Raw genomic sequence first — 24,935 nt, forward strand, 5'->3', positions numbered from 1 at the left:
CATTAACCAGTCAGCATTAACCAGTCAGCATCAACCAGTCAGCATCAACCAGTCAGCATTAACCAGTCAGCATTAACCAGTCAGCATTAACAAGACAGCATCAGTCAGTCAGCATCAACCACTCAGCATTAACCAGTCAGCATTAACAAGACAGCATCAACCAGTCAGCATTAACCAGTCAGCATTAACCATTCAGCATCAACAGTCAGCATTAACCAGTCAGCATTAACAATACAGCATCAACCAGTCAGCATTAACAAGACAGCATCAACCAGTCAGCATTAACCAGTCAGCATTAACCAGTCAGCATTAACAAGACAGCATCAACCAGTCAGCATTAACCAGTCAGCATTAACAAGACAGCATCAACCAGTCAGCATTAACCAGTCAGCATTAACCAGTCAGCATTAACAAGACAGCATCAGTCAGTCAGCATCAACCAGTCAGCATTAACCAGTCGGCACTAACCAGTCGGCATTAACTAGTCAGCATTAACCATTCAGCATTAACAAGTCAGCACTGTTGCTTTGAGTGTTTGAATTCTTCATAAGATCAAAGAATAACTGCTCCTTCAGTAAATATGTAAACTGCTCTGCAGAGTGTCTCGGTGCCTGATTGGTCAGACGCGGTAAGCCCCGCCCCCTTTCAGGTGAACGCGCACACTGAGGTCCGAGTTGAAGAGTTAAACCAGGAAACAGACCGTGGATAAGTCGTAGTTTAGGCCTCGGGAACAACAACAACAACAGAACTAAAATGCAGATTATTCACATTAATCAGGAGTGTTTGTGTTTCTGAATCACTAGAAACAGTAAATAAACGCAGAAGCAGCTCCGTCGGTCCCGCCACACCAGACTCCTTTTAAAAAAAGTGGACATTTGCTCTAAAACGTGTCCCTGAACACTGCGAACACGTCGGGAGATAAAAACGCCTCATTCAACGTGTGTGCAGAACGTCTATGGACGATTCGGCGTCGTTTTCCAGATAGAAGATGAAAATTAACGATGTAAAAGTGGGAATTTTACAAGCGGAGTGCAAACTGTTGCACGCGGCCGCAGTTTTAAATGTTACAACGGTGAAAACGCGAAGATTCACGCGTTTCTTTGTGTCCCGGAAGTCCAGCCGAATTGAACAGAATCTCACTGGGATCCGTGAAAATGTCAAGATTATTGTCTGAAGCTCCTGGAAGCTTTTCCAGCGGAGAGACAAACTGTTTCTGCGGGTTTTTGTCAATGAAATCTGGCGGAAATAAAAAACTCAACTCGGTTCCAGTGACGCGAAGTTCAAACGACCGATATTTTACTTTGTTTTTTACATTTAAAAACTCAAGTTTGCTTCATGAAGTTCTGGATTATTTGCTTCGCCTCCCGGTAAACGTAACAAAAAAAAAAAAAAAAAAAAAGCCACGTCGCACAAACGGATTTGTACCGCGACTCATCTCGACTGCCGGGTGGATCCGTGACGTCACTGACCGACCTGCACGAGCAGCAGCACCGCCACGGCCCGCTTCTGGTACGGGCCGAACTCCCCCGCCGCGCGGAACGCTTCCTCGAGCTCCATCTGCGGCGTCCCGGAGCCCGGAGCGCCGCTCCCCGGTTCGTCTCCTCGGTGAGGAAGGGAGGCGGGGACCGGGAGGCAGCGGGACGCCTCACTTCCGGCATCGCTTCCACCTTCTTTTGTCTTTTATTTTGAAGGTTTAGACTAAAAGAAACACAACTCAGTGCGTGAGAATTGAGTAAAAAATGTTTTATTAATTAAAAGGCACCATTGATTCAATAAAATCCGATAAGATGATCAGAATTCAGAAATAAATAGTGAAGCCGCGGACGAAGAAGAATCCACTTCTTGTGAAAAACACAGAAATACTTCACATTTGCATGTTTAAAAAAAGACGAGCGTTGAGAAACACTGACTCCGCTGCAGAGTTCACGGGTCCTGCAAGTCAAATTTCATGATTTAAAAATCTATTTTAAAGTGGCCACTTCCTCAGCGCATTAAAAAGACACAACATCCAAAAGTCGCCGTCACATTCATCCTGCAGATTTCAACACAGACATCGTTCACTTGGACTTTAGAGACGGGATTCAAACCGACGTCTTCTCAAACTCCCAACAGTTTTAAGACATTCGGGAACAAAAGTGCTGCCAGCAAATATAACTGAAGATATTTCAGCCCTTTTCTTTGGTTTCAACAGTGAACTCTGGGGCACGGAGTGGAAAAGTTGGAATATTTCAGAACTTGAGTGGAGAAAGGAGGAGAAATAATCTCCCATTTCAGCATTTTGAGTTGAATTAAAAAAAAAACTGAACTGAAAGTAAAAAGATCAGTTCAGCTTCCCTTTTTTAACAACTCCGTTCACTGACGTATAAAAACTTTATCTTCTACATCCAGTCAGGTCGTTTTAATGTACTGATGCAGAAAAGTGCAGGAAGCGTCTCAGTGTTCAAACAATCGTCCGTCCTTCAGCGTCAACGGGAGAAAAACTGACGAAGAAGATTCAAATATATGAGAAAAGTGAGGCGGGAAGAAGGGACACAAGGTCTAAATGCAAACCCAGGAGCCGTGTGACGCTGGAGGTCAGTCGTCCTGCAGCGTGAGGACGAGGACGAGTCCAAGGCGTCCTTCGCCACAGGCAGACGGCGCCGGGACCCCGCAGGTCCAGAACCCGCAGGTCCAGAACCCGCAGGTCCAGTCGGGCTGCCAAGTGTGATGTTATTACAGAAAACAAAAAACAAATTCCTAATAAAGGTAACGTCTCTCCCTCGGACGGGGTGTGGCCGACGGTCCACTCAAGCCGTCACTTTCACACGTCGCCATGGAAACGGGGAGGAGAAAGTCTGGGACCACGTGAATCCAGACTGTGACCGCCGGATTGTTGACTGGTTCTGTGAACGGCAGCAAAGCGGATCTTTTACCGTTCGAGGGCGCCACCAGCTGGATTGTTATTACAGTGACCCGTCAAAATAAAAAGCACCAAGTCCAGGAGGATATGGAGGAAGTGCTTGCTGGCTCTACTGAGCATGTGCAGAAGAACTGGTGACCAGGAGCAGCGGTTCCGGAGAGTTCCAGGAAGGTGGAGTCCCCCCAGTCCCCAAGGGGTCGACCTCTGAGGGAGACCCCAAAAGGGCGCCCTCAGAGGGGTCGCCCTCAGGGGCCTCGTCCTCAGGAGTCTTGCTCTCAGGGGTCTCGCCCTCAGGGGCCTCGCCCTCAGGGGCCTCGTCCTCAGGAGTCTTGCTCTCAGGGGTCTCGCCCTCAGGGGCCTCGCCCTCAGGGGCCTCGCCCTCAGGAGTCTTGCTCTCAGGGGCCTCGCCCTCAGGGGCCTCGCCCTCAGGGGTCTCGCCCTCAGGGGTCTCGCCCTCAGGGGTCCCCCCCAACATCTCTACAGCTGCTGGATCACCCAGGGTGGCTGCTCCAGGGTGGGGGACTCCACCGTTACTGTTGGCGACTGCACGTTCTCCTCGTAGTAGACCCCTGATCCGTTCCAGACATCGAGAGACGGGTTCCTTGTTCCTGAAGCGGTACAGGACCACCACCCCCACCACCACTAACGCTACAAGCAGGAGAACTACGGCAACCACGATGGCTGTCACATTTAGACCTCCTCCTCCTCCTCCTCGGGAGGAGAAGGGGTCGGGGAAGGCCTCGCTGTCCTGCACACTGACGGGGTTGGTCATCCTGCAGGTGTAGTCCCTGGGACGGGCCTCCTCCTCCTTCTGGTTGGTGACCTGGAGGTTCTCCTCGCCCTCCTGCCACCTCTCCTCTCCCCGCTTCCACGAGAACCTGACGGGTCCGGCTCCCTCGGTGTCTCCCAGGCAGCCCAGGGTGCAGTTCTCGGAGTCGGCCGAGCAGGTCAGCGTCCTCAACTCCACCTTCGGCCGCGGCACCGCCCGCAGGGCCTCCGCCTTGTAGCCGCCCGGCTGCAGCTGGTCGTTGATCTCCACGGTGAACACGCCCTGCAGGTCCCGCGTCATGTTCCAGATGTGGAGCACCCCGGTGGCTTTGTCCAGGGAGGCGCGGCCCGGCAGACCCCCCCAGAAGCCCGGAGACACGTCGGGCTCGATACACTCCGCCACCACGTCCCCGTTCCACTTCCACGACACGCCGGTGATCTTCGCCGGGGCCCGGGCGGGCGTGAGCTCCAGGCTGCCGCCGACCATAAAGTACACCGGGCTGTCCGCGGCCAGCGCGGCCCACACGGCCCCGGACAGCAGCGGGAGGAGTGTCCGCAGCAGGACGCGAGCCGCCAGGGAAGTCATGTCCTCCAGTGATCCGAACGCTAACTAACTCCGTGTCCGACCAGGGAACCGCCCGCCAACTTCTACGGGTCCTGACGGCGAGATATCAAGATGGCGCTCCTCCCTTGAGGACAGACAGAAGTCCCGCCCCCTCAGCCGCCCGATTGGCTCAACCCGTGGCGTGAACCAATCAGATTTTCGAGCGTCATAGCATAGGAGTCTAATTTCATGCCTGATTCAAATTCATTCTGCGGCGTTAAGCGACTCACGAAGATAAGAAACAATTTTAACCACAAGCAGGAACTTGTGGTTATTTTAAAACTGAATGTTTATTACTGTGTCTTCCTGAGTGACGAGGCGCGAATCTTACTAGCCGAGGCAGCTGTTTTTAACATTATCATAATTATTCTGCCATGTTCTCTCAGAGGAAACGTCAGAACCTCCCGGAATATGTTGCCTCATCGTTTGTTAATTTTAATTGTTGATTCGCCTCATCGTTTCCAAATTAATCCCCAAGAAACTAAAAACGTACATTCTGAAGTCCCCCATAACAATAAACTTCACTTTCAGAAGATGGAGGGCGAAATAAACGAAAATGAAACCGAAAGTGTTCGCTTCTCTTTTTTTATAATTACTATTATTTTATTAATTTAATTTAAAATGATTTAAAAGTTTTCAAATGAATCAAAAATGTTCAACGAAGAAATAATACATTTATAAAAAAACTTTAATAAAAATAATTGAAAACTGTCCAAATATTTAAAGAGTTTACTAACATGTTAGAATAGTGCTAGGATATAGAATACAAGTAGCACCAGTAGAACGCAGTACACAAGTGGAGGATTACATAAAGAAAGTAAATAAACAAACATAAGTTGTTCAGTACTTCAAATGAGAAGCAATGTCATTATTATAAAGGTTATGACGCCACCTGCTGGACATTTAAGACATTTTTTTAAATTTAAAATCAAGCCAGGCAGTAATGATTGCAGGTTCTTTATTAGTTTTTTGTCAATTGCCTCCAATAAACTGACCTCATACACTAAAAAAAAACACAAAAACCCTCAAAGCGAGGAATTGTTGTGTTGGTTGTGTGTGCAGTTCCCGGGGTGTCCAGCAGGGGGCGGTACGAGGCTCCGGCTGCTCGCTGCTCCTCCATCCAACGAGAGCAGCAGCAGCTCTGGAGGCTGTTTGCAGCTGGAATCGTCCCGCTGCTTCCAGCAGGAACGATGAGTTCCCTGGAGGCTCTGAGAGACTTTATCAGCGGCAGACTAGCCGCTGCTGCGGGACAAATCTTCACCGAGTTCCAACACACTGTGCTCCGGGACGAGGAGGACCGACCGCTGGACATCCGGTCCCACACGGCAGGTACGGAGCGGGTCGGGGGACACGTGAAGGACTCCCGGGGACCTTCGGGCTCCCGGAGTCGTTTGAACGACACCGGAGACGATCCGCTCCGGCTCGAGCTGCAGGAAGCTGCTGCACCACGTTTCTGCACGGAGGCTTTAGAGGGGGACACGAGCACGGTGCTGTTACGGAGCGGATGGTCCCCGTGTTAGGCGGAGCCAGGTGTGCAGCCACGTGCACTGACGCCGGGAACGCGTTACTTAGCAACGTGGCGGGAACGCGTTACTCCAATACGACCACTTTGTTCAGTCACGAGTCAAGTAACGAGTTACATTTTACAAACCGGTAATCAGAGCAAAGTTACTTCTCCAGGTCACTGAGGGGCAGGGGGCGTGGCCCCTGTGATGACGTCAGTCGACCTGCTGCAGCTCCTCCTGTCCTCTGCGCTGCCGTTGTAATCCAGTTACTTTCTAAAGGAGTAACTAGTAATCACGTGACTTCCTCCAGGTCAGTGTGGCTACATGCTAATGCTAGCCGCTCAGAAGAGCTCCAGATGTTGCCGTGCCTCACCTGCCGTCATGATACAAAATAAAGTCCATCAAATTAAAGTGATTTTCCACCGACTCGTGTTAAAGAGGAATGTTCAGTTTGAGTCTCAGTGGAGGAACCAGGGGGGCAGTACTCTGCCTCACCTCCAGGGGGCGCACCTCAACTGAACTTTGGCCAAAATCTCCACTGAGAAGGATTAAAAAGTAAATCAGACAGGAGGAAGTAGAAAACATTAATTATGTCGTAACTCAACTTTTGACCAAAAATCTTCTTTCTGATCACTTTGAAGGAGAATCTTTATTAAAAGAGATCAAAGTGTTTTCCTGAAGGTGCAGATGAAAGGAGCTGCACACGTCTCTCTACCTTCATGGTTCACAGTAAACATGACTGCTGGGCCACCAGGAGGCGCTCTTTCACCTCCATCACAGACCTGGAAGGACCAACCAGACCTCCTTCTTGTCTTCCAGAGCTCCAGCAGCAACGGGTCTGGAAGGAGGAGCAGCTCTGTGAGTGGGTCCAGGACCAGCAGGACCAGGACCAGCAGGACCCTCCAGCCATCAAGGAGGAACCAGAAGCGCTTCAGATCCATGAAGAAGTCCACATTGTGGGGCTGAAAGAGGAGCTGCAGCTTCCTGGACGTCAGGAGGAGGCGGAGCCTGCCGGGACCCGCCGGGACCAGGAGGAGGCGGAGCCTGCCGGGACCCGGCTGGTGCTGCTGAGTCCGGCTGGTGGTGGAGGAGACCAGGGGGGGAGGTTCTGTCCCGGCTCGGTCCGACGCCTCGTCAGCCAGAGACTCAGCGCCGCAGCTGAAGACATCGCCGCCATGTTGGAACGGAGCTGCTCTCAGTGCCGGAGGAGGAGCGAGCGTCAGCGCAGGACGCCGGACGCCGTCAAGCTGGAGGAGACAGGTCTGTACCGGGACGCCGTCCTGCTGGAGGAGACAGGTCTGTACCGGGACGCCGTCCTCCTGGGGGAGACGGGTCTGTGCCGGGACGCCGTCCTCCTGGGGGAGACAGGTCTGTACCGGGACGCCGTCCCCCTGGACGGACGGCGGGTGGAGTTTTAATCTGAGTTTAATCCCAGATTAACTTTAGTCTCACTCATATATTTAGTGTCAAATATGACGGGCATTCAGAGACAACTTGTCCTGACGGAGTCCCGTCTTGTCTCTGTCCTCCGTCCAGGCCTCCAGGACCCGGCCCGTGAGGAGGACGACCTGGGGAATGCGGCGTCTCACTGTAGTGAAGAAGAGCCGTTTGCTCCCAAAGAGGATCCAGAGACGTCCGGCGAAGGAAGTGGGTCCGACGAAGAGCAGCTCCTGGATCTCCAATCACCCGAGTGTGAGGACCGGGACCAGGACTGGGACCGGGTCCCGGAGGACCGGGACCGGGGGAGGTGTGGAGGCTCCAGAACCGGCCGACACAAGAAGAGGAACCGGGACCCGAAGCGGCGCCACTTCACAAAGGAGCCCCCCTCTGTGAGGGGGGGCTACCGCCTGTCGGGTCACTCGGGTGAGAAGCCGTTTCCGTGTCGACTGTGCCAGAAAAGCTTCACGAGCAACAGCGGCCTGTTGCGCCATTTGAGGACTCACACAGGTGAGAAGCCCTTTCCTTGTCAAGTATGCCAGAAAAGATTTAGCCAGCAGAGTCACATGCTGTCCCACATGAGAATCCACTCGGGTGAGAGGCCGTACTCCTGCGAGCTCTGCGGCAAACGCTACATGAGGAACACGTCCCTGTCGTACCACCTGAGGACTCACACGGGTGAGAATCTGCACTCCTGTCGGACGTGCGGGAAAACCTTCGCCCTGCAGAGTAAACTGCTGGCCCACGCCAGGACCCACACGTGTGAGAAGCCCTACGTTTGTGAGCGTTGCGGCCGAGGGTTCGGCCTGAAGGCGAACCTGGCGGCCCACGTCCGGACCCACGCGGATGAGAAGCCTCACGCCTGCGGCGGCTGCAAGAAGAGGTTCGCGACTTCTTCGGACCTGAACAAACACGTGGCGGCTTCTCACCTTCAGGGTCGACGCTGCGCCTGCGAAATCTGCGGCAAGGTCTTCAAACACCACGTGGCCTTGTCCGGCCACATGAGGACGCACCGGCCGGAGAAGTCTCACACGTGTGACGCCTGCGGCCAGAGCTTCGCGTCCGAGTCGGCGTACTGGCGGCACGTGAGAAATCACGCAGGTGAAAGTCCGTTCTCCTGCGAGACGTGCGACAAAGAGTTCCGGTTCAAGAGCGCCCTGCTGCGCCACATGCGGATCCACACGGGTGAGAAGCCCTTCCCCTGCGAGAAGTGCGGGAGGGCCTTCACGCAGCGCAGCCACCTGTCGTACCACATGAGGTCTCACGCAGGTGGGAAGCCGTACGTCTGCCGGGCCTGCGGGAAGAGCTTCACCTACAAGTTCCTCCTGAGGGACCACATGGGGACGCACACGGGTGAGAATCCGTTCGCCTGCGGCACGTGCGGCAAGGGTTTCCGGTACAGGAGCGCCCTGCTGCGCCACATGCGGATCCACACGGGTGAGAAGCCGTTCTCGTGCGAGCGCTGCGGGAAGAGCTTCACGCAGCAGGGACACCTGCTGTCCCACATGAGGTCCCACACCGGCGGGAAGCCGTACGTCTGCCAGGCCTGCGGGAAGAGCTTCGTCTACAAGTTCCTCCTCAGGGACCACATGGACGCTTCACACGGGTGAGAGTCCGTCTCCAGGGACGACGAGACGGCATCTTGGGAAAGGGGTTCGTAAAGGAACTCGCAGATCGTGGATATAAAACACCGGATGCGTCGCGGCGGCGCCGCCCGCGACGTGACTCCGGCGCCGCCATCTTGGGTGGGTCTCCCGCTCCGCTAAACATCTCAGGCTAGGAAATCTACAAAAACATGAGTGGCAACACAAGTAATGCGTCATTTTAAAGCGGAGGAGAGGAAGAGTGGAAGACTTTTCCTCCTCCCAGTAAGTTTCCCCGTGAGGTCTCCACCTTTCTAGATTTCCTAGTCTGGGATCTTCATGTTGAGCAGGAGACCTCTCCAAGATGGCCGACGGGCCGCGTGGCTTCTAGTGTTTATATTTATCACACGGACGTCGGGGAAAAGATGAGAGGCGGAACGACTGACCTCCGCCGGAGGACGAGACGAAACCCAAAAGAGCATTTTAGAAAAAAAAACCCCAGAAGAAGCTCAGCAGGGTGGAGGAAGGGTGGAGCGGCGGGGCTGCAGTGGAGCACTCACCTCTGAAATGACAACCTCACAATCACGTTAAAAACAAAACAAACTCTTTTCTGAAATGACTGGTTGTAAAAGAGGCTCCAGCGCTGAGCAGGACGTCTGATTACATCCAGTTGTTTGTTTGTTTGTTCGCCACCTCGACTGTAAATAAAAGGATCTGATAGAATCTCTAATGACACTGATCCACCAACCTTCACCTGAGTGAAGCACAGAGACGTTGGAAGAAAAGCCGCTCCCTTGACGTTGCGAGTTAAAATAACGAGGCGCTAAACGACGACAACACTTAAAATATTAATTTTATTAAAGAAGAGGATAAAAACTAAAAACAGACAGAAGAAAAGAAAGAGAAACGAGAGAAAGACTCAGTTCTGGCAGCGAAGCGGCAGCTTGGATCGAGGAGGAGTCTGTTGTTGTTGGAAGTTCTTCTCCTCTTTCTTCCCTCCTTTCTTCTTCTGGAACGGAAAATACTCAGATTACTTTGGTTTTGTAAAAGTTTTTCTGTATTCCTTTGAAAAGCACTGAACCGCCCCGTTTGAACGGTTCTATAAATACGTTTGCCTTAAATACTCCCGTTATTTGTAGTCCTTGATGAATATGTTGAATAAATGTTTACGTTTAGAGACGAAGAGTCAATAAAGTTAATTCAACAGTTGATCAGTAACGTTTGTGTTTGACGTCGTTTCATGTTCCGTCACTAGAACGTCGAGGAGCCGCGACGAAATGAAACGAGCGTTCTCATTGGTCCTTCCTTCTCAGCCAATCAGGGACCCGCTGACCTGCTGTTAGCCACATGCTAGCAGCGCTAAGCTAGCTCCCGGAGCTCCAGCCTCACCAGAGACCAGCCGGGGGACTGGAGTGTCCGTCGCCATGGAAACGCAGCAGGAGGCTCACCTTGAAGAAGGGCTGGCGGACGCTCTGGTTGAAGACCAGGTTCTCGTCGATGGCCGGCTCCCGGACCTCGCCCGGCGCCACGCCGTCCTCCTCCACCGAGTCCTGCAGCAGCGGCGCTCAGTCAGTCAGTCGGTCGCCGGCGAGACGCGGCGGCGCCATAAACCCAGTCAACCTACCGGATCAGTGTGGCTCTGCTGGTCCTCCTCCTGCTCCTGCTCCTCCTCCTCCTCCTCCTCCTGCAGGGCCTCCTGCAGCGCCTCCTGCTGCCTCCTCAGGCTCTCCAGCAGCTCGCTGCGGCGCCGCGGCGCCCCCACTCTCTGAGGATACACAAACTGGCGGCGCTGCGGCGTCGTGCCTGGAGGGAGCAGGTCAGAGGTCAACGCGGCGTCAAGACGACGGACACCGTGACGCCTCCTCCTCCTCCTCCTCACCTGTGGGCGCATCGTGCTGCAGCTCCTCCTGCAGGAAGCTGCGCAGCAGCCTGCGTCCCGCCTCCAGCTGCTCCTGTAGCTCCGCCTCCCGCCGCTCCGCCGCGCTCTGCTCCTTACTCGTCTGCTCCTGCGCCTCCCCGACGGCCCGCTGCACCTCCTCCCCCCTCCTGCTCAGCTCCTCCTGCAGCCGCTGCAGCTGCTGGGCGCCCTGCGCCTCCACGCTCTGCAACGGGAGCCGCCGGGCGCCACTTCAGTAATGTAACTAGTTACTTCTGATCACCTCCCCTCAGAGCCGCTTTACACTCACTGGACCTGAGTGACGTCACAAGTAACTAAAAGTAACTAAGTGCTATGAAAATAACCTTCGTGCTGCGTAGTAATCGATTACATTGACATGTTGGTAAAACAGGAAGTGAGTCACTACATGCTAATGCTAATGCTGCCCACAGCGGCCGTGGCAAACATGCTTATGCTACCCACAGCAGCCGTGGCTACATGATAATTCCGCCCACAGAAGCCATGGCTAACATGCTAATGCCACCCACAGCGGCCATGGCTAACATGCTAATGCCACCCACAGCGGCCATGGCTACATGCTAATGCCACCCACAGTGGCCATGGCTAACATGCTAATGCCACCCACAGCGGCCATGGCTAACATGCTAATGCCACCCACAGCGGCCATGGCTACATGCTAATGCCACCCACAGTGGCCATGGCTAACATGCTAATGCCACCCACAGCGGCCATGGCTAACATGCTAATGCCACCCACAGCGGCCATGGCTAACATGCTAATGCCACCCCCAGTGGCCGTGGCTAACATACTAATGCTACCCACAGTGGCCATGGCTAACATGCTAACGCCACCCACAGCGGCCATGGCTAACATGCTAATGCCACCCACAGCGGCCATGGCTAACATGCTAATGCCACCCACAGTGGCCATGGCTAACATGCTAATGCCACCCACAGTGGCCATGGCTAACATGCTAATGCTACCCCCAGTGGCCATGGCTAACATGCTAATGCTACCCACAGTGGCCATGGCTAACATGCTAACGCCGCCCACAGCGGCCATGGCTAACATGTTAATGCCACCCCCAGTGGCCATGGCTAACGTGCTAATGCCACCCACAGCGGCCATGGCTAACATGCTAACGCCGCCCACAGCGGCCATGGCTAACATGTTAACGCCACCCCCAGCGGCCGTGGCTAACATGCTAATGCTAGGATCATGTTCTGCTCAGGAGGGACACCGACCTGCTGCAGACCCTGAGCTTCAGCGGTGACCTCCTCCATCCTGGCCCGGTGCTCCTGGACCCGCCGCTCCTCCTCCAGCGCGGCGGTGGCGCTCCACTGGCCGTGACGCCGGACCAGCCCTGCAGCCAGAACACAGCTTCTGGTCAGAACCGCCGGCGGACCGGGAGAGAAGCCCGGCAGAGGGGGGGGGGGGGGGGGGTGGTGGTACCTGAGACGGAGCGGTGGATGTGGGCGCAGCACTCGCTCACCTCCTCCACCGCCTGCAGGCTGAAGGCGGAGTTGGCGTGCAGAGAGGAGGCCAGGGCCAGCGAGGTGGAGGACAGCAGCTGGGCCCGGCCCGAGGCCCGGTTCTCCACAGAGCTGCAGCCGCTGTGGGGGGGGGGGGGGGGGGGGGGGGAGAGAGCAGGTCAGCGGAGGACGTCCTCCATGACGGAGACGGTAGGGTCTCGCAGGGCCCGTCTGTCTCTCACCTGCTGAGGGTCTCCTGGAGGACCTGGACCGGTCCCACCATGTCTGCTGAGGCCGAGTGGAGCCCCGAGAAGTTCTGGTCCAGGTGGTCCTGCAGGGCCTGGTTCATGTGTCTCCGTATGGACTGGATGCTCTGGAACAGGGGAGGAGGTCAGAATGACAGGGTGGAGGTGGAGGAGGAGGAGGAGGAGGAGGCGGCCTCACCTCCTGCTGCCTCTGCTCCTCCTGCAGGATCTGGTCCTGCAGGGCCAGGAGCTGCTCCTGCAGGCCGCTCAGGCTCTGGACCGCCTTCTGCCGCAGAGCAGCCAGGTCCTGGACCAGAACCTGGAAGAACTGCCCCGAGTCCTTCATGGCCTCCATCTGATGGGGGGGGGGGGGGGGGGGGGGGGCTCAGAGCGGTGGAGGAACCAGGACAGTGTGTGTGTGTGTGTGTGTGTGTGTGTGTGTGTGTGTGTGTGTGTGTGTGTGTGTGTGTACCTCGTCCGCCAGTCTCCTCTGCGTCTCCACTGAGGTCCTCAGAGTGTCGGTGAGTTTCTCCACTGCTAACAGACCCGTCAGAGTCTGAGCCTCCAGCACCTCCTCCAGGTCCTGCCGCTGCTCCTCCTGCAACAGGGGGGGGTCAGCTACTCACACTCCTGGGGGACGCTCCAGGGGGACGCCCCAGGAGGACATCCCTGGAGGATGCTACAGGGGACGCTCCTGTAGGACGCCCCTGGACGACACTCCTGGAGGACGCTCCAGGGGGACGCTCCTGATTGAGGCCCCTGGAATACTCTCCAGGAGGACACCCCTGGAGGACTCTACAGGGGGACGCCCCTGGAATACGCTACAGGGGGACATCCCTGGAATACGCTACAGGGGGACATCCCTGGACGACACTCCTGTAGGACGCCCCTGGACGACACTCCAGGGGGACACTCCTGATTGAGGCCCCTGGAATACCCTCCAGGAGGACACTCCTGTAGGATGTCCCTGGAGGACGCACCTGGACGACACTCCTGTAGGACTCTCCAGGGGGACACCCCTGGAGGACGCTCCAGGAGGACGCCCCTGGACGATGCACCTGTAGGACTCTGCAGGGGGACGTCCCTGGAGGACGTCCCTGGAGGACTCACCAGCAGCTGCAGCCGGCCCTGCTTGGCCTCCAGACTGAGGTCCTGGTCCTGCTGCACCTTGAGGACGCAGCGAGACACGCTCTGCTCCACCAGCGAGCCGAAGCCTCCCATCACGGACGCCACGGAGGACGCGCTGTCCTCCAGCAGGGACCGGTTCATTGCCAGCAGGCCGTCTGCGGGAGACACTGGGGGTTCAGCCGGGTCGGGGACACGGGGGGGAGCGAGGACGTCCTCGGGGGGGGGGGGGGCTTACCGAAGGCCTGGGAGCAGTTTCCCAGCATGCAGCGCTGCGTCTCCCCCTGCTGCTGGACGGACAGCTGGAGGACACTGAAGGACCCGTCCATCTGCTGCATGAAGCTCTGCTGCACCTGCTGGTTGTTCTGCTCCACCTGTTGGTGGAGAGGTGGAGGTGAGGCTGCTCCGAGCCGTGCTACATGCTACATGCTAAATGCTACATGCTAAACGTGATGAAAGTGACTGATCCCCAGCAGCTCGGGCTACACTAGCATAGCGCAGAGACGCTACGCTAGGCTAATGTGGACCGACGTAGCGTCCACACACTGTCCAAGTATGGAGGACAAATTCTACTCCGTTTGATTTGATGAGTATTAATAGTACTAATTAATCATTGTTTTTCTCCTGAAGCTCGTAATGTTTGAGGGAAAACCACAGAATTCACGTCGACTCGGCACAAAGAGACTAGATTTTAAAATCAAAGACTATTTTTCTAACGTCCTTTTAGCTTTTGGTGAAACCGTTTCCCTCCGAGATCAGCAAAGTAATAAAAACCTCAATAAACAAAGTTATGAACTTATTACATAAACAAAGTGTAGATGATGTCTGTAAACAAACATGAACCAGGGAAAGAGAATATTTGACCTGCTGGTATTTCCTAGTTTCAGCAGTTTGGCGGCTCCTGGTCAGCCAACCTGGCAACCTGCTGGGTTTTTCTGCAGTATTACTTTTGTGGTCTATAAATTCGGCTTTTCAAAGTAAAACTCATGGCTTTCACTTTCTCAATCAGCCGTCAAGGAGCTTTTTAAAGTGAAACTTTCTACTTTAACATGATTCCGCTCTGGAGTCACGTGACCTGCTGCGCCAGTCGGGGAGGAAAACAACCGGAAGTAAAGAAAACTGCCTTAATTACATATGTTTTTTTTAGTGAATTAAAAGTTTACAATCAACTAATTAAATGAAAGTGTTATTTTGGACAGCATGAATGAGTATTCATACTGGCAGTAGCTAAAGGTTGTTGAAGGTCCCTACTCCTGCCTCAGCGCCCCCTACTGGTGGAACCCCATTCCTGTGTGAAGGAAACACTTTGAGCTGTGAGCTTGTCGTGACGGGTCAGTCTGCTAACAGCGTGCTAACAGTCTGCCAACAGTGTAACGGTCTGCTAACAGTCTGCTAACAGTGTAACGTCTGCTAACAGCCTGCTAACAGTGTAACGGTCTACTAACAGCCTGCTAACAGTGTAACGGTCTGCTAACAGTCTGCTAACAGTCTGCCAACAGTGTAACGGTCTGCTAACAGTCTGCCAACAGTGTAACGGTCTGCTAACAGTCTGCCAACAGTGTAACGGTCTGCTAACAGTCTGCTAACAGTGTAACGTCTGCTAACAGCCTGCTAACAGTGTAACGGTCTGCTAACAGTGTAACGGTCTGCTAACAGTGTAACGGTCTGCTAACAGCCTGCTAACAGTGTAACGGCCTGCAAACAGTCTGCTAACAGTGTAACGGCCTGCTAACAGTCTGCTAACAGCCTGCTAACAGTGTAACGGCCTGCAAACAGTCTGCTAACAGTGTAACGGTCTGCTAACAGTCTGCTAACAGTGTAACGGTCTGCTAACGGTGTTCAGAGACTCGGCGGACCTTGTTCTTGCGCTCCAGCTTGTCGTGGAGTCCCGACACGTCTCTGGTGCTCTGGTCCACGGTGCTCAGCAGCTGCAGGAGACAAGAGACGGAGACAGGTTGACACACTGCGGGGGAGGGGGAGGGGGGGACGGTCTCTGGGAGCTCCGTACCTTTCCCGCCGTGCTGTACAGCTCCTCCTGGGCCGAGCCCAGCTCCGAGGAGACGAACTCCTCCCGGGACAACTTGTCCTTCGTCTCCTGCAGGTCCCTGCTGGTCTCCTCCAGTCTGCACAGTCCAAACGGGTCAACGTCCTCACATTCACACGGCGAGGGAAGACGGGCGCTCAGGACGGACGTCTCACCTCTGCTGCTTCTCGTGGAGGTCGACGGTGTACTGCTCCAGCTGCACCTTGCTGTCCCCGAACATCTCCGTCACCTGGAGGAGGAGGAGGAGGAGGAGGAGGGACCATGACGCAAAACCCCAGCCGACACGTCCAGCCACCTGAAGCACCACGAGGACAGACGTTGTGGTCTCACCTTCCGGAGCTCGTCCTCCATGACGCTGATCTTGTCCTGGAACTCGGAGACGACGCCCTCGTGGGACGAGATCTGTCCAACCATACGGCTGGAAGCACAACACAACTTAAAAACCCTTCCAGCTGCCGAGTCAACGGAAAAACAACAACAACAACAAACAACTTTTAATCCCCGTCAGAGTGTTTTATGTTAACTAGACCAGAGTTCTTCACCCTCTGGTGTTTCCTCCAGGTCGTCAGCTGAGTCGCGGGAAATTATCACATTTCACATTTTTTCTAAAAAAACCTTTGCTCTCACAGCGACAGTGTGTTGCAGAGTAATCCTGTATAAATACTCTTCACCACTAGAGGGCAGCACAGAACTTTGCCGGTGAAATGTAAAGTGACAGACGTCAGTGTGGTTCATCTCCACCTCCTGCTACCATCTTGTATCAAAGTACTGTGTCAGTGACAGTGATGGAGAAGTTTTTGAAAACCAGGATCTCAGCTCTTCATCCATCAGGTCCAGGTTTCACACTGACGGAGGCACTATTAAAAAAAGTCCTTGCTTTCTGGATTTACTGGATTCCTGTTGATAAAACTTTGATGAGAAAGACTTTGATGTCTTTGATGAGAAAGACTTTATGTTGTTAATAGAGGCTACAGAGTTTAACATTTTAACATTTCCAGGTGGAGGAGTGCCTCCAGATGTTTTACAAAGACAAAAGTGTGTCTCGGCTCAAAAACATTGAAAAACACTGAACTAGTACTGAACTTCTGCCAAGTGGTTGTATCGGATGTTTATTTCTACATTTCACCGTTTTGCAGCAGAACGTTTCATTAAAACAGACTTCATGTTGAGGCTGAAGCTATTTGTAGTAAAAATTGTGTGATTGTTCAAAAGATGTCAGTTTCTAACCTGCGGCCACCAGAGAAACTTTTCCAAGTGGAAGTTTAAAGTTTACGATTCATTAAATGATTCAGTTCAGCCGTTGGAGGAGAAACTTCATGTGGCTCCTGAAGTTATTTAGACATATATTAGACTCATGTCTGTATATTGTGTGTATCTTTATCTCCGAATAATACTTCAGAATAAGTGTTTTCTTCCAGAACTTATATCAACTCATCACTTCATAATGTAGTATTTAGTATTTATTATTTAGTATTTAGTGCCCCGGTGAGTTCATCACTAACTAGTTACTTCTTTACTACGTGAAGGAGAAATGAGGGAGCTGGGAGATGAGGAGGAGGAGGAGGAGGAGGAGAAGGAAGGAGGAAGGAGGAGAAAGAGGAGAAAGGAAGAGGAGAAGAAGGAGGAGAAGGAGGAGGACCAGGAGGAAGAGGAGAAGGAGGAGGAGCAGGAGGAAGAGCAGGAGGAAGAGGAGGAGGAGGAGGACCAGGAGGAAGAGAAGGAGGAGGAGCAGGAGGAGAAGGAAGAGGAGAAAGTAGGAAGAGGAAAAGGAGGAGGAAGAGGAGGAGCAGAAAGAGGAAGAGGAAAAGGAAGAGGAGGAGCAGGAAGAGGAAAAGGAAGAGGAGGAGCAGGAAGAGGAGAAGGAAGAGGAGGAAGAGGACCAGGAGGAAGAGGAGGAGGAGGAGGACCAGGAGGAGGAGCAGGAAGAGGAGGAAGAGGACCAGGAGGAAGAGGAGGAGGAGGAGGAGCAGGAGGAAGAGGACCAGGAGGAAGAGGAGGAGGAGGAGGAGCAGGAGGAAGAGGAGGAAGAGGAGGAAGAGGACCAGGAGGAAGAGGAGAAGGAATAGGAGGAAGAGGACCAGGAGGAGGAGGAGCAGGACCAGGAGGAGGAGGAGGAGCAGGAGGAAGAGGAGGAGGAGCAGGAGGAAGAGGAGGAGGAGCAGGAGGAGGAGGAGCAGGAGGAAGAGGAGGAAGAGGACCAGGTGGAAGAGGAGGACCAGGAGGAGGACCAGGAGGAGGAGGAGGAAGAGGAGGAGACCTACTCGTAGTTCTCGGCCGACAGGAAGAAGCCGTTCTTCTCCCTGGTGGCCGCCAGGTCACACTTGAGGCGGCGGATCTCCTCGGTGTACTCCTGGGGGAGGAGGCCAGCGGTTAGGAGTCTGAAGGAGAACCTTCCCAGCATGCCGAGCGGCCAGACGCACCTTGATGAGCGCCGCCTTGGTGAGCTTCTGGTTGACCTCCGGCTTGTTGATGATGTTCTTGGCCCTGCTGGCGTACTCCAGCGTGCTCAGGGTCTCCTGCAGACACAACACGCCGTGACTCACCGCCCCGCCTGCTGGCGGCACGAGGGATTACAGGACGCACCTCCAGGTTGCTGGAGGACGGAGACACGGTGGCGATGATGGAGGTTTTGGTTCGTCCTCCCAGAGAATCCTGAAGGATTCTGGTCAGCTTCGACTCCCTGAGAGGAAAAACAAAGATGGTTCATCTTTTTTTAACTGTACAGGAGAGTTTCTGCTTCTGGGGGGTGAGAGGGAGAGAAGCACTACCCCCGATGGCCTGTGGGGGCAGTGTGGAGCAGAGCGCTACCCCCGATGGCCTGTGGGGGCAGTGTGGAGCAGAGCGCTACCACCGATGGCCTGTGGGGGCGGTGTGGAGTAGAGCGCTACCCCCGATGGCCTGTGGGGGCGGTGTGGAGCAGAGCGCTACCCCCGATGGCCTGTGGGGGCAGTGTGGAGCAGAGCGCTACCACCGATGGCCTGTGGGGGCAGTATGGAGCAGAGCGCTACCACCGATGGCCTGTGGGGGCAGTGTGGAGCAGAGCGCTACCCCCGATGGCCTGTGGGGGCAGTGTGGAGCAGAGCGCTACCCCCGATGGCCTGTGGGGGCGGTGTGGAGCAGAGCGCTACCCCCGATGGCCTGTGGGGGCGGTGTGGAGCAGAGCGCTACCCCCGATGGCCTGTGGGGGCAGTGTGGAGCAGAGCGCTACCACCGATGGCCTGTGGGGGCAGTATGGAGCAGAGCGCTACCACCGATGGCCTGTGGGGGCAGTGTGGAGCAGAGCGCTACCCCCGATGGCCTGTGGGGGCAGTGTGGAGCAGAGCGCTACCCCCGATGGCCTGTGGGGGCGGTGTGGAGCAGAGCGCTACCCCCGATGGCCTGTGGGGGCGGTGTGGAGCAGAGCGCTACCCCCGATGGCCTGTGGGGGCGGTGTGGTGCAGAGCGCTACCCCCAATGGCCTGTGGGGGCGGTGTGGAGCAGAGCGCTACCCCCCGATGGCCTGTGGGGGCGGTGTGGAGCAGAGCGCTACCCCCCGATGGCCTGTGGGGGCGGTGTGGAGCAGAGACTCACCGGTAGGGGATGTGCGGCCTCTTCTCCACCAGAGCCATGATGACTCGGCCCAGCGTCAGCAGCGATTGGTTGATGCTTCCTGCCTCGCGGGCTCGTTTGTCCACGGCGCCGGAGCGCCCGATGTTCTCGCTGCCGGCGAGGTCCACCTGGAGGAGGAGTCACAGGGGGTCAGGGGGTCAGCGCCGCCGTCGCTAACGCTACAACAACAGACCGACGGAAACCAGGGACTGACGTTTATCTATTTATATTTATATTATTGTACTGTGGTTTGGGTAGTACTTATTATTATTGGTTTTACTGTGTTTTTATGTTACAAAAAAGAGCTATTCCATTAATTCATAAAGTTTCTGGACCACACAAACTGAACATTTTTAAAATAAAAAATCATGAAGTTTAGTGACGTTGAGTTCCAAACAGTACAGATGTTCTATAAAGCAGGTTCCAGATTGTTACCAAGACAAATACAAAGAAGGTTCCAGATCGTACTGGTCGTTATGAAATACGTGAGAAATTCAACTTTAGGACTCAGAAACATAAACACAAAAAGTTTTATCCCGACAGTTCATGGTGAACAATTGTGGAAAAAATTGGAGTTGAAACGACGTCCAAACATCAACCTGGTCAAATATAAATACAAACAAAAGACTTTTGAAACGTACAGAGAAGAAGAAACGCAGTGAAGTAGGATCAACGTATGTGTGTGTGTGTGTGTGTGGTTCTTTTTTGTTCTTTCTCTACTAGCGTGGAATGTTCTTTGTGTTGCTCCGAGTTCGGGGGTGAAGCTAATAAGCTTCTTGCTCCATCACACTGCTTTTGAGCAGAATGTTTACTGCTCAAATAAACAACAAAAAAAATAAATAAATCTGAAGTCACTGCATTAAAACCGTTCGTAGAAACCATCAGGACGTTTCTGACTGAAGCCGTTTTATGTAACGTTGGAGGAAATGAGTGCTACTCAGAGTTTCTTCTTGCTAGCTCAGCTTGAGGAGCGCCGTCGGGTCGTTACCAGGTTGAGCTTCCCGATCTTCACCAGCTCTTCTCCGTCCACGCTCACCTCCTTCATGTGGATGGTGACGGAGAACACGGAGTGGGAGCGGCTGCAGGAGGAGGAGGAGAGGCGGGTGAATGCGAGCCGCCCAGAAGGTGGCGGCGCGGCGCAGCGCGGCACGGCGCGGCCTCCGTACCTGGAGTAGGCGTTCATCAGCGTGCAGGCCGTCCTCCTCTTGGCGGCGCCGCGCTCCAGGATCTGATAAACCTCGTCCTTGTTGTGGACGGTCACCTCCTCCAGACCCTTCACCACCACGCCCAGCTGCGGAGGCAGGAGGACGTCAGGCTCCCTGCTGGGGGAGGGGGGCGGGGCCTCCGGGGGGGCGGGGCTCACCTTGGTGCGCGGGTCGTCGAAGAGCTGCAGGCGCTCGGCGACGTCGTCGCTGGGGCTGAGCAGGTCGAACAGCTCCTCGTTGTAGATCTCCAGCAGCGACACCTTGATGGAGAACTCGGTGCCGTTGTCCGCCAGCTTCTCGAAGATCTGGTGCAGCGTCCGCGGGATGATGCCGGCCAGGGGGTCCTGAACGCAACACCGCCAGACCGTCAACAACAACAACAACCACCAACACCTACAGACATTTTCCTTTGACTGCAGATTTCCCAGCGCAGGACCTGAAAGTCCTTATGAAATGTAACACTACTTTATTTAAAGTCCTTATGAAATGTAAAACACTGCTTTGCAGAAAACGATAGTTGTGGTTCTACTTGTAAGGTTCCTCCGACTCTGCCCCACCACTGTTGTCGCATAACAGAGTTATTTGAATTTTGAATCCCCAGCAGACGAAATCGGGGGAATCCTTCTCCTTCGTGGGCGGAGCCTATGTGTGACGTCACGAGTTGTGCAGGTCTCGACCTGTTGTGTTTATATCGGCTTGTTTCCTCTTAAATATCAACGTTTTTACAGTGTTTAGAAGTTCTAGTCGGCGTTTTATGAGCCTTGATGAAAGATTGAGCCTGGAAGAGACCAGAGAGGAGGAAAGGAGCTCGTTCTGTGTCTTCTTCATCAATCACTGGGTTTGAAATGATGATGATGATGAAATATGGTTCAATTCAGCAGATTATTATTCCTTCAGATTGAAGAGTATAAAGAGCTGCGTCTTCCCTGAAAGTTTCATTGAGAAATCTGGATTATTAAAGAAACTTCAAGTGTTTTTATGTAAAAAGTTTTGTTACTTTAGATGATTAATTGACATTAAACTTCCGCCCAGTCAGAATCTTAACGTGGAACTCTGGCCTCTGTTCGACATCACAAAGTGTGTAAAACACATTTAAACTCGATGTACGTCACATATATCGACGGCTCCACGTCCCAGACTTCACACCTCCGGGTTTTAAATCGTATGCGAGTGCAGAAGGTGAAGGCGTGACCTCTGACCTCCTCCCAGGTGAACTCCCCGTCCGGACTCCTCTCACCCTCCATGGTGAAGGTCTTCCCCGTGCCCGTCTGGCCGTAGCTGCTCCGGGGGAAGAGGAGGAGGAGGAGGAGGAGAAGGAGGGTTAGAGGTGGAGGAAGAGGTGGAGGAGGAGGAAGAAGAGGAGGGTTAGAGGTGGAGGAGGAGGAAGAAGAGGAGGGTTAGAGGTGGAGGAGGAGGAAGAAGAGGAGGGTTAGAGGTGGAGGAGGAGGAGAAGGAGGGTTAGAGGTGGAGGAGGAGGAAGAAGAGGAGGGTTAGAGGTGGAGGAGGAGGAGGAGGAAGAAGAGGAGGGTTAGAGGTGGAGGAAGAGGAGGAGGGTTAGAGGTGGAGGAAGAGGAGGAGGGTTAGAGGTGGAGGAAGAGGAGGAGGGTTAGAGGTGGAGGAAGAGGAGGGTTAGAGGTGGAGGAAGAGGAGGAGGGTTAGAGGTGGAGGAAGAGGAGGAGGGTTAGAGGTGGAGGAAGAGGAGGAGGGTTAGAGGTGGAGGAAGAGGAAGAGGGTTAGAGGTGGAGGAAGAGGAAGAGGGTTAGAGGTGGAGGAAGAGGAGGAGGGTTAGAGGTGGAGGAAGAGGAGGAGGGTTAGAGGTGGAGGAAGAGGGTTAGAGGTGGAGGAAGAGGGTTAGAGGTGGAGGAAGAGGAGGAGGGTTAGAGGTGGAGGAAGAGGAGGAGGGTTAGAGGTGGAGGAAGAGGAGGAGGGTTAGAGGTGGAGGAGGAAGGGGGTTAGAGGAGGAAGAGGGTTAGAGGTGGAGGAAGAGGAGGAGGGTTAGAGGTGGAGGAAGAGGGTTAGAGGTGGAGGAAGAGGGTTAGAGGTGGAGGAAGAGGGTTAGAGGTGGAGGAAGAGGAGGAGGGTTAGAGGTGGAGGAGGAAGGGGGTTAGAGGAGGAGGAGGAGGAAGAGGGTTAGAGGTGGAGGAAGAGGAGGAGGGTTAGAGGTGGAGGAAGAGGGTTAGAGGTGGAGGAAGAGGGTTAGAGGTGGAGGAAGAGGGTTAGAGGTGGAGGAAGAGGGTTAGAGGTGGAGGAAGAGGGTTAGAGGTGGAGCGACAGTAGAGAGGGGGAGCAGGATGGTGTGCGGTGCGGCGCGGCGCTCACGCGAACACGGTGCAGTTGTATCCCATGATGACCTCGTCCAGGATGGGACACACCACGTTGCGGTAAACCTCGATCTGCTTGGCCGACGGGTCGAACACCTGGCGGGAGAACAGGAAGTGAGCGAAGCTCCGCCCCCCCGCCAAACGGGCCGCACTCGTACGGGAACGTCGTTCAGACGGACACCCGACGTAGCGGGCGGGCGTCTCCTCACCATGTCGAAGGTGTAGGTCTTGCGCGCCGCCTTGTCCAGCTTCCCCCCCGTCTTCACGTTCACCTCCTTCCTGGCCGCGTCGCAGTCGATCACGCTGCAGGAGCTCTTCCGCTCCGTCGTGTTGAACGGCCTGGAGGGGGAAACACAAAGTTCTCTGCAGGATGACCGTCGTCATGGAGACACCAGTGATTCCTTCTTCTGCACATGCTCAGTAGAGACCATCAGAACAAAGTTTTAAACCTCGTCTTAAAACCCATTTTTACTCTTTGGCTTTTACCTCAGCGTGAGACTCTGCTCTGCTTTTACTGCCTTCGGTTTTTGGTTTTACCATCTGATTGTTTTTATTGCTTTAACGTTTTTATTTTACCTCTTATATTGTTATTTCAATGTACAGCACTTTGTCTCAGCTACGGCTGCTTAAAGCGCTTTATGAATAAAGTTGAGTTGAGTAAAGTTTCCTCCCTGACTCTATTTTCTCCTGGTATTTGAAACATTACTGAGTTGAGCGTCTGTCAGGAGGAACAGACGACTCGCTGGCTGGAAAATAGAAAAACAACGAGGGAAGAGAAGAGAGCATCGAAAAGGATGACTTGGCATAAACTCACTTTCAATAACGCCACAAATGTTGCTCGTGAGTCAAACCACTGTGACGTCACGGAGGAGTGAGAGACAAACTGGGATTAAATAATCCAACCAATCACGTCGCTTTCATTAAAAAACAGCCACAGAAAATCAGACAGACTCTCCAGAGCGTCCACAGGTAACTGGTTTCTGAAGAGTAACGTGTACTTCTACTGGGGTATTTGTACTCGATTACATTACTTGAGTTGTAAGGTGCAAAGGATCCTTCACGTATTGAGTTTTACTGTGAATATTTTCTTTATATTATATTACTGCACCATTTACACACACAGACACAGACACGCACGCGCACTCACCTGCAGCGGACCACCACCTGGATGTTGCGGCCCTTCTCCTCCCGTTTGGCCGCTTTAGAAGACATGACTGCGGGTTGAAATCTCCACACCACCGCCTGTAGAAACACAGAAAAAAAAACAAACAACCTGCAGTCAACCAGCGATTGAAACAGAAATAAAACACAACTAACGCCAAAACAACCCAACGAACCTAATTTACAGATCGACGATTCACGACGAAACCACCGGATTAAAACTGTCCGTTACTGCTCCGTTAATCCAGAATCAAACCCCCGCCAGCACAGGCGGGTACAAACCACCGACAGAAAGCCGCGTTAAAAGCCACCGACGGGTCGTTTTGGCTCCGTTAATCCAGAATATTCCACAGACTCGGTCTGACCGCTGGTTCCTCCGCTTCACGTCAAAGTGGCGCGTTAAATTTCAAACTGCTCTCCGCCAATCAGAGGAGAGCGGCGGCAGAGGCGGACTCGCCATTGGCCAGAATGAGCACGTGACGGCTGGGCCCAGAGCATGATGGGAGTTCTCCGGTGTTTGTAGTGGTAGAATTCATCCAGCAGGTGGCGACAGAAGCTCCAGATTGACTGTTTACACACGATGGATTTATTAATATGATGACAAATAGAAGTCGTGATATAAAGTAGACTTTTATTCATCATTGTATGTGTTTTATAAATTCTTACTTAATTACTTAATTATACATTTCATTTGAAAGCCACAGCCAGGGATGGAGCAGTTTGTATCATAAGATTATTACTTTTATATGTATAATAAACGTCATTTTAAGGAAAATAAATACCACTACCACTACTACTACTACTACTACTACTACTACCACAAATAATAATAATAATAATAATAATAATAATAATAATAATAATGTGACAATTTTGTAATTTATTTTTGAATTAACAGATTGAATTTAACAAAGAAACATGAGAGACGTGATGAGGAGCTTCTGCTGGCCATCTGCTGAACCACATCTCACACACACACACACACACACACACACACACACACACACACACACACACACACACACACACACACACACCATCAGATTATGCTTCATGTTTCCTCTTGTGTCTGTTTTTGACA

The 24,935-nt window shown here is 53.5% G+C and overlaps 2 protein-coding genes across 2 annotated transcripts in view; both read right to left on the reverse strand.

Moving 5' to 3' along the window:
• slc22a15 (solute carrier family 22 member 15) overlaps window positions 1-1,610 on the reverse strand; it is an 8,224-nt gene extending 6,614 nt beyond the window's left edge. The window contains 1 exon segment of the mRNA XM_080507917.1: window positions 1,474-1,610. Within this exon segment, the coding sequence (XP_080364043.1) occupies window positions 1,474-1,557 (84 nt within the window). The 5' untranslated portion in view covers window positions 1,558-1,610.
• An 8,066-nt stretch (window positions 1,611-9,676) lies between these two features.
• Window positions 9,677-24,140, reverse strand: kif11 (kinesin family member 11). The gene is made up of 28 exons (XM_080507878.1): window positions 24,031-24,140; window positions 23,841-23,935; window positions 22,903-23,032; window positions 22,692-22,789; window positions 21,572-21,650; window positions 20,531-20,716; window positions 20,334-20,458; window positions 20,156-20,246; window positions 19,150-19,295; window positions 18,163-18,259; window positions 18,000-18,095; window positions 17,841-17,929; window positions 15,910-15,997; window positions 15,735-15,808; window positions 15,544-15,658; window positions 15,392-15,463; window positions 13,774-13,909; window positions 13,257-13,693; window positions 13,050-13,205; window positions 12,883-13,008; window positions 12,610-12,765; window positions 12,408-12,538; window positions 12,146-12,306; window positions 11,938-12,056; window positions 10,676-10,898; window positions 10,421-10,599; window positions 10,245-10,346; window positions 9,677-9,805 (listed from the first exon to the last, which is right to left on the reverse strand). Exons 2-28 carry the CDS (start codon window positions 23,903-23,905, stop codon window positions 9,716-9,718), a joined length of 3,567 nt encoding a protein of 1,188 aa, XP_080364004.1. The 5' UTR covers window positions 23,906-23,935; window positions 24,031-24,140; the 3' UTR covers window positions 9,677-9,715.
• Window positions 24,141-24,935: the final 795 nt, after the last annotated feature.

Source organism: Blennius ocellaris, assembly GCF_963422515.1.
Source record: "Blennius ocellaris genome assembly, chromosome: 13".
Classification (NCBI taxonomy): domain Eukaryota; kingdom Metazoa; phylum Chordata; class Actinopteri; order Blenniiformes; family Blenniidae; genus Blennius; species Blennius ocellaris.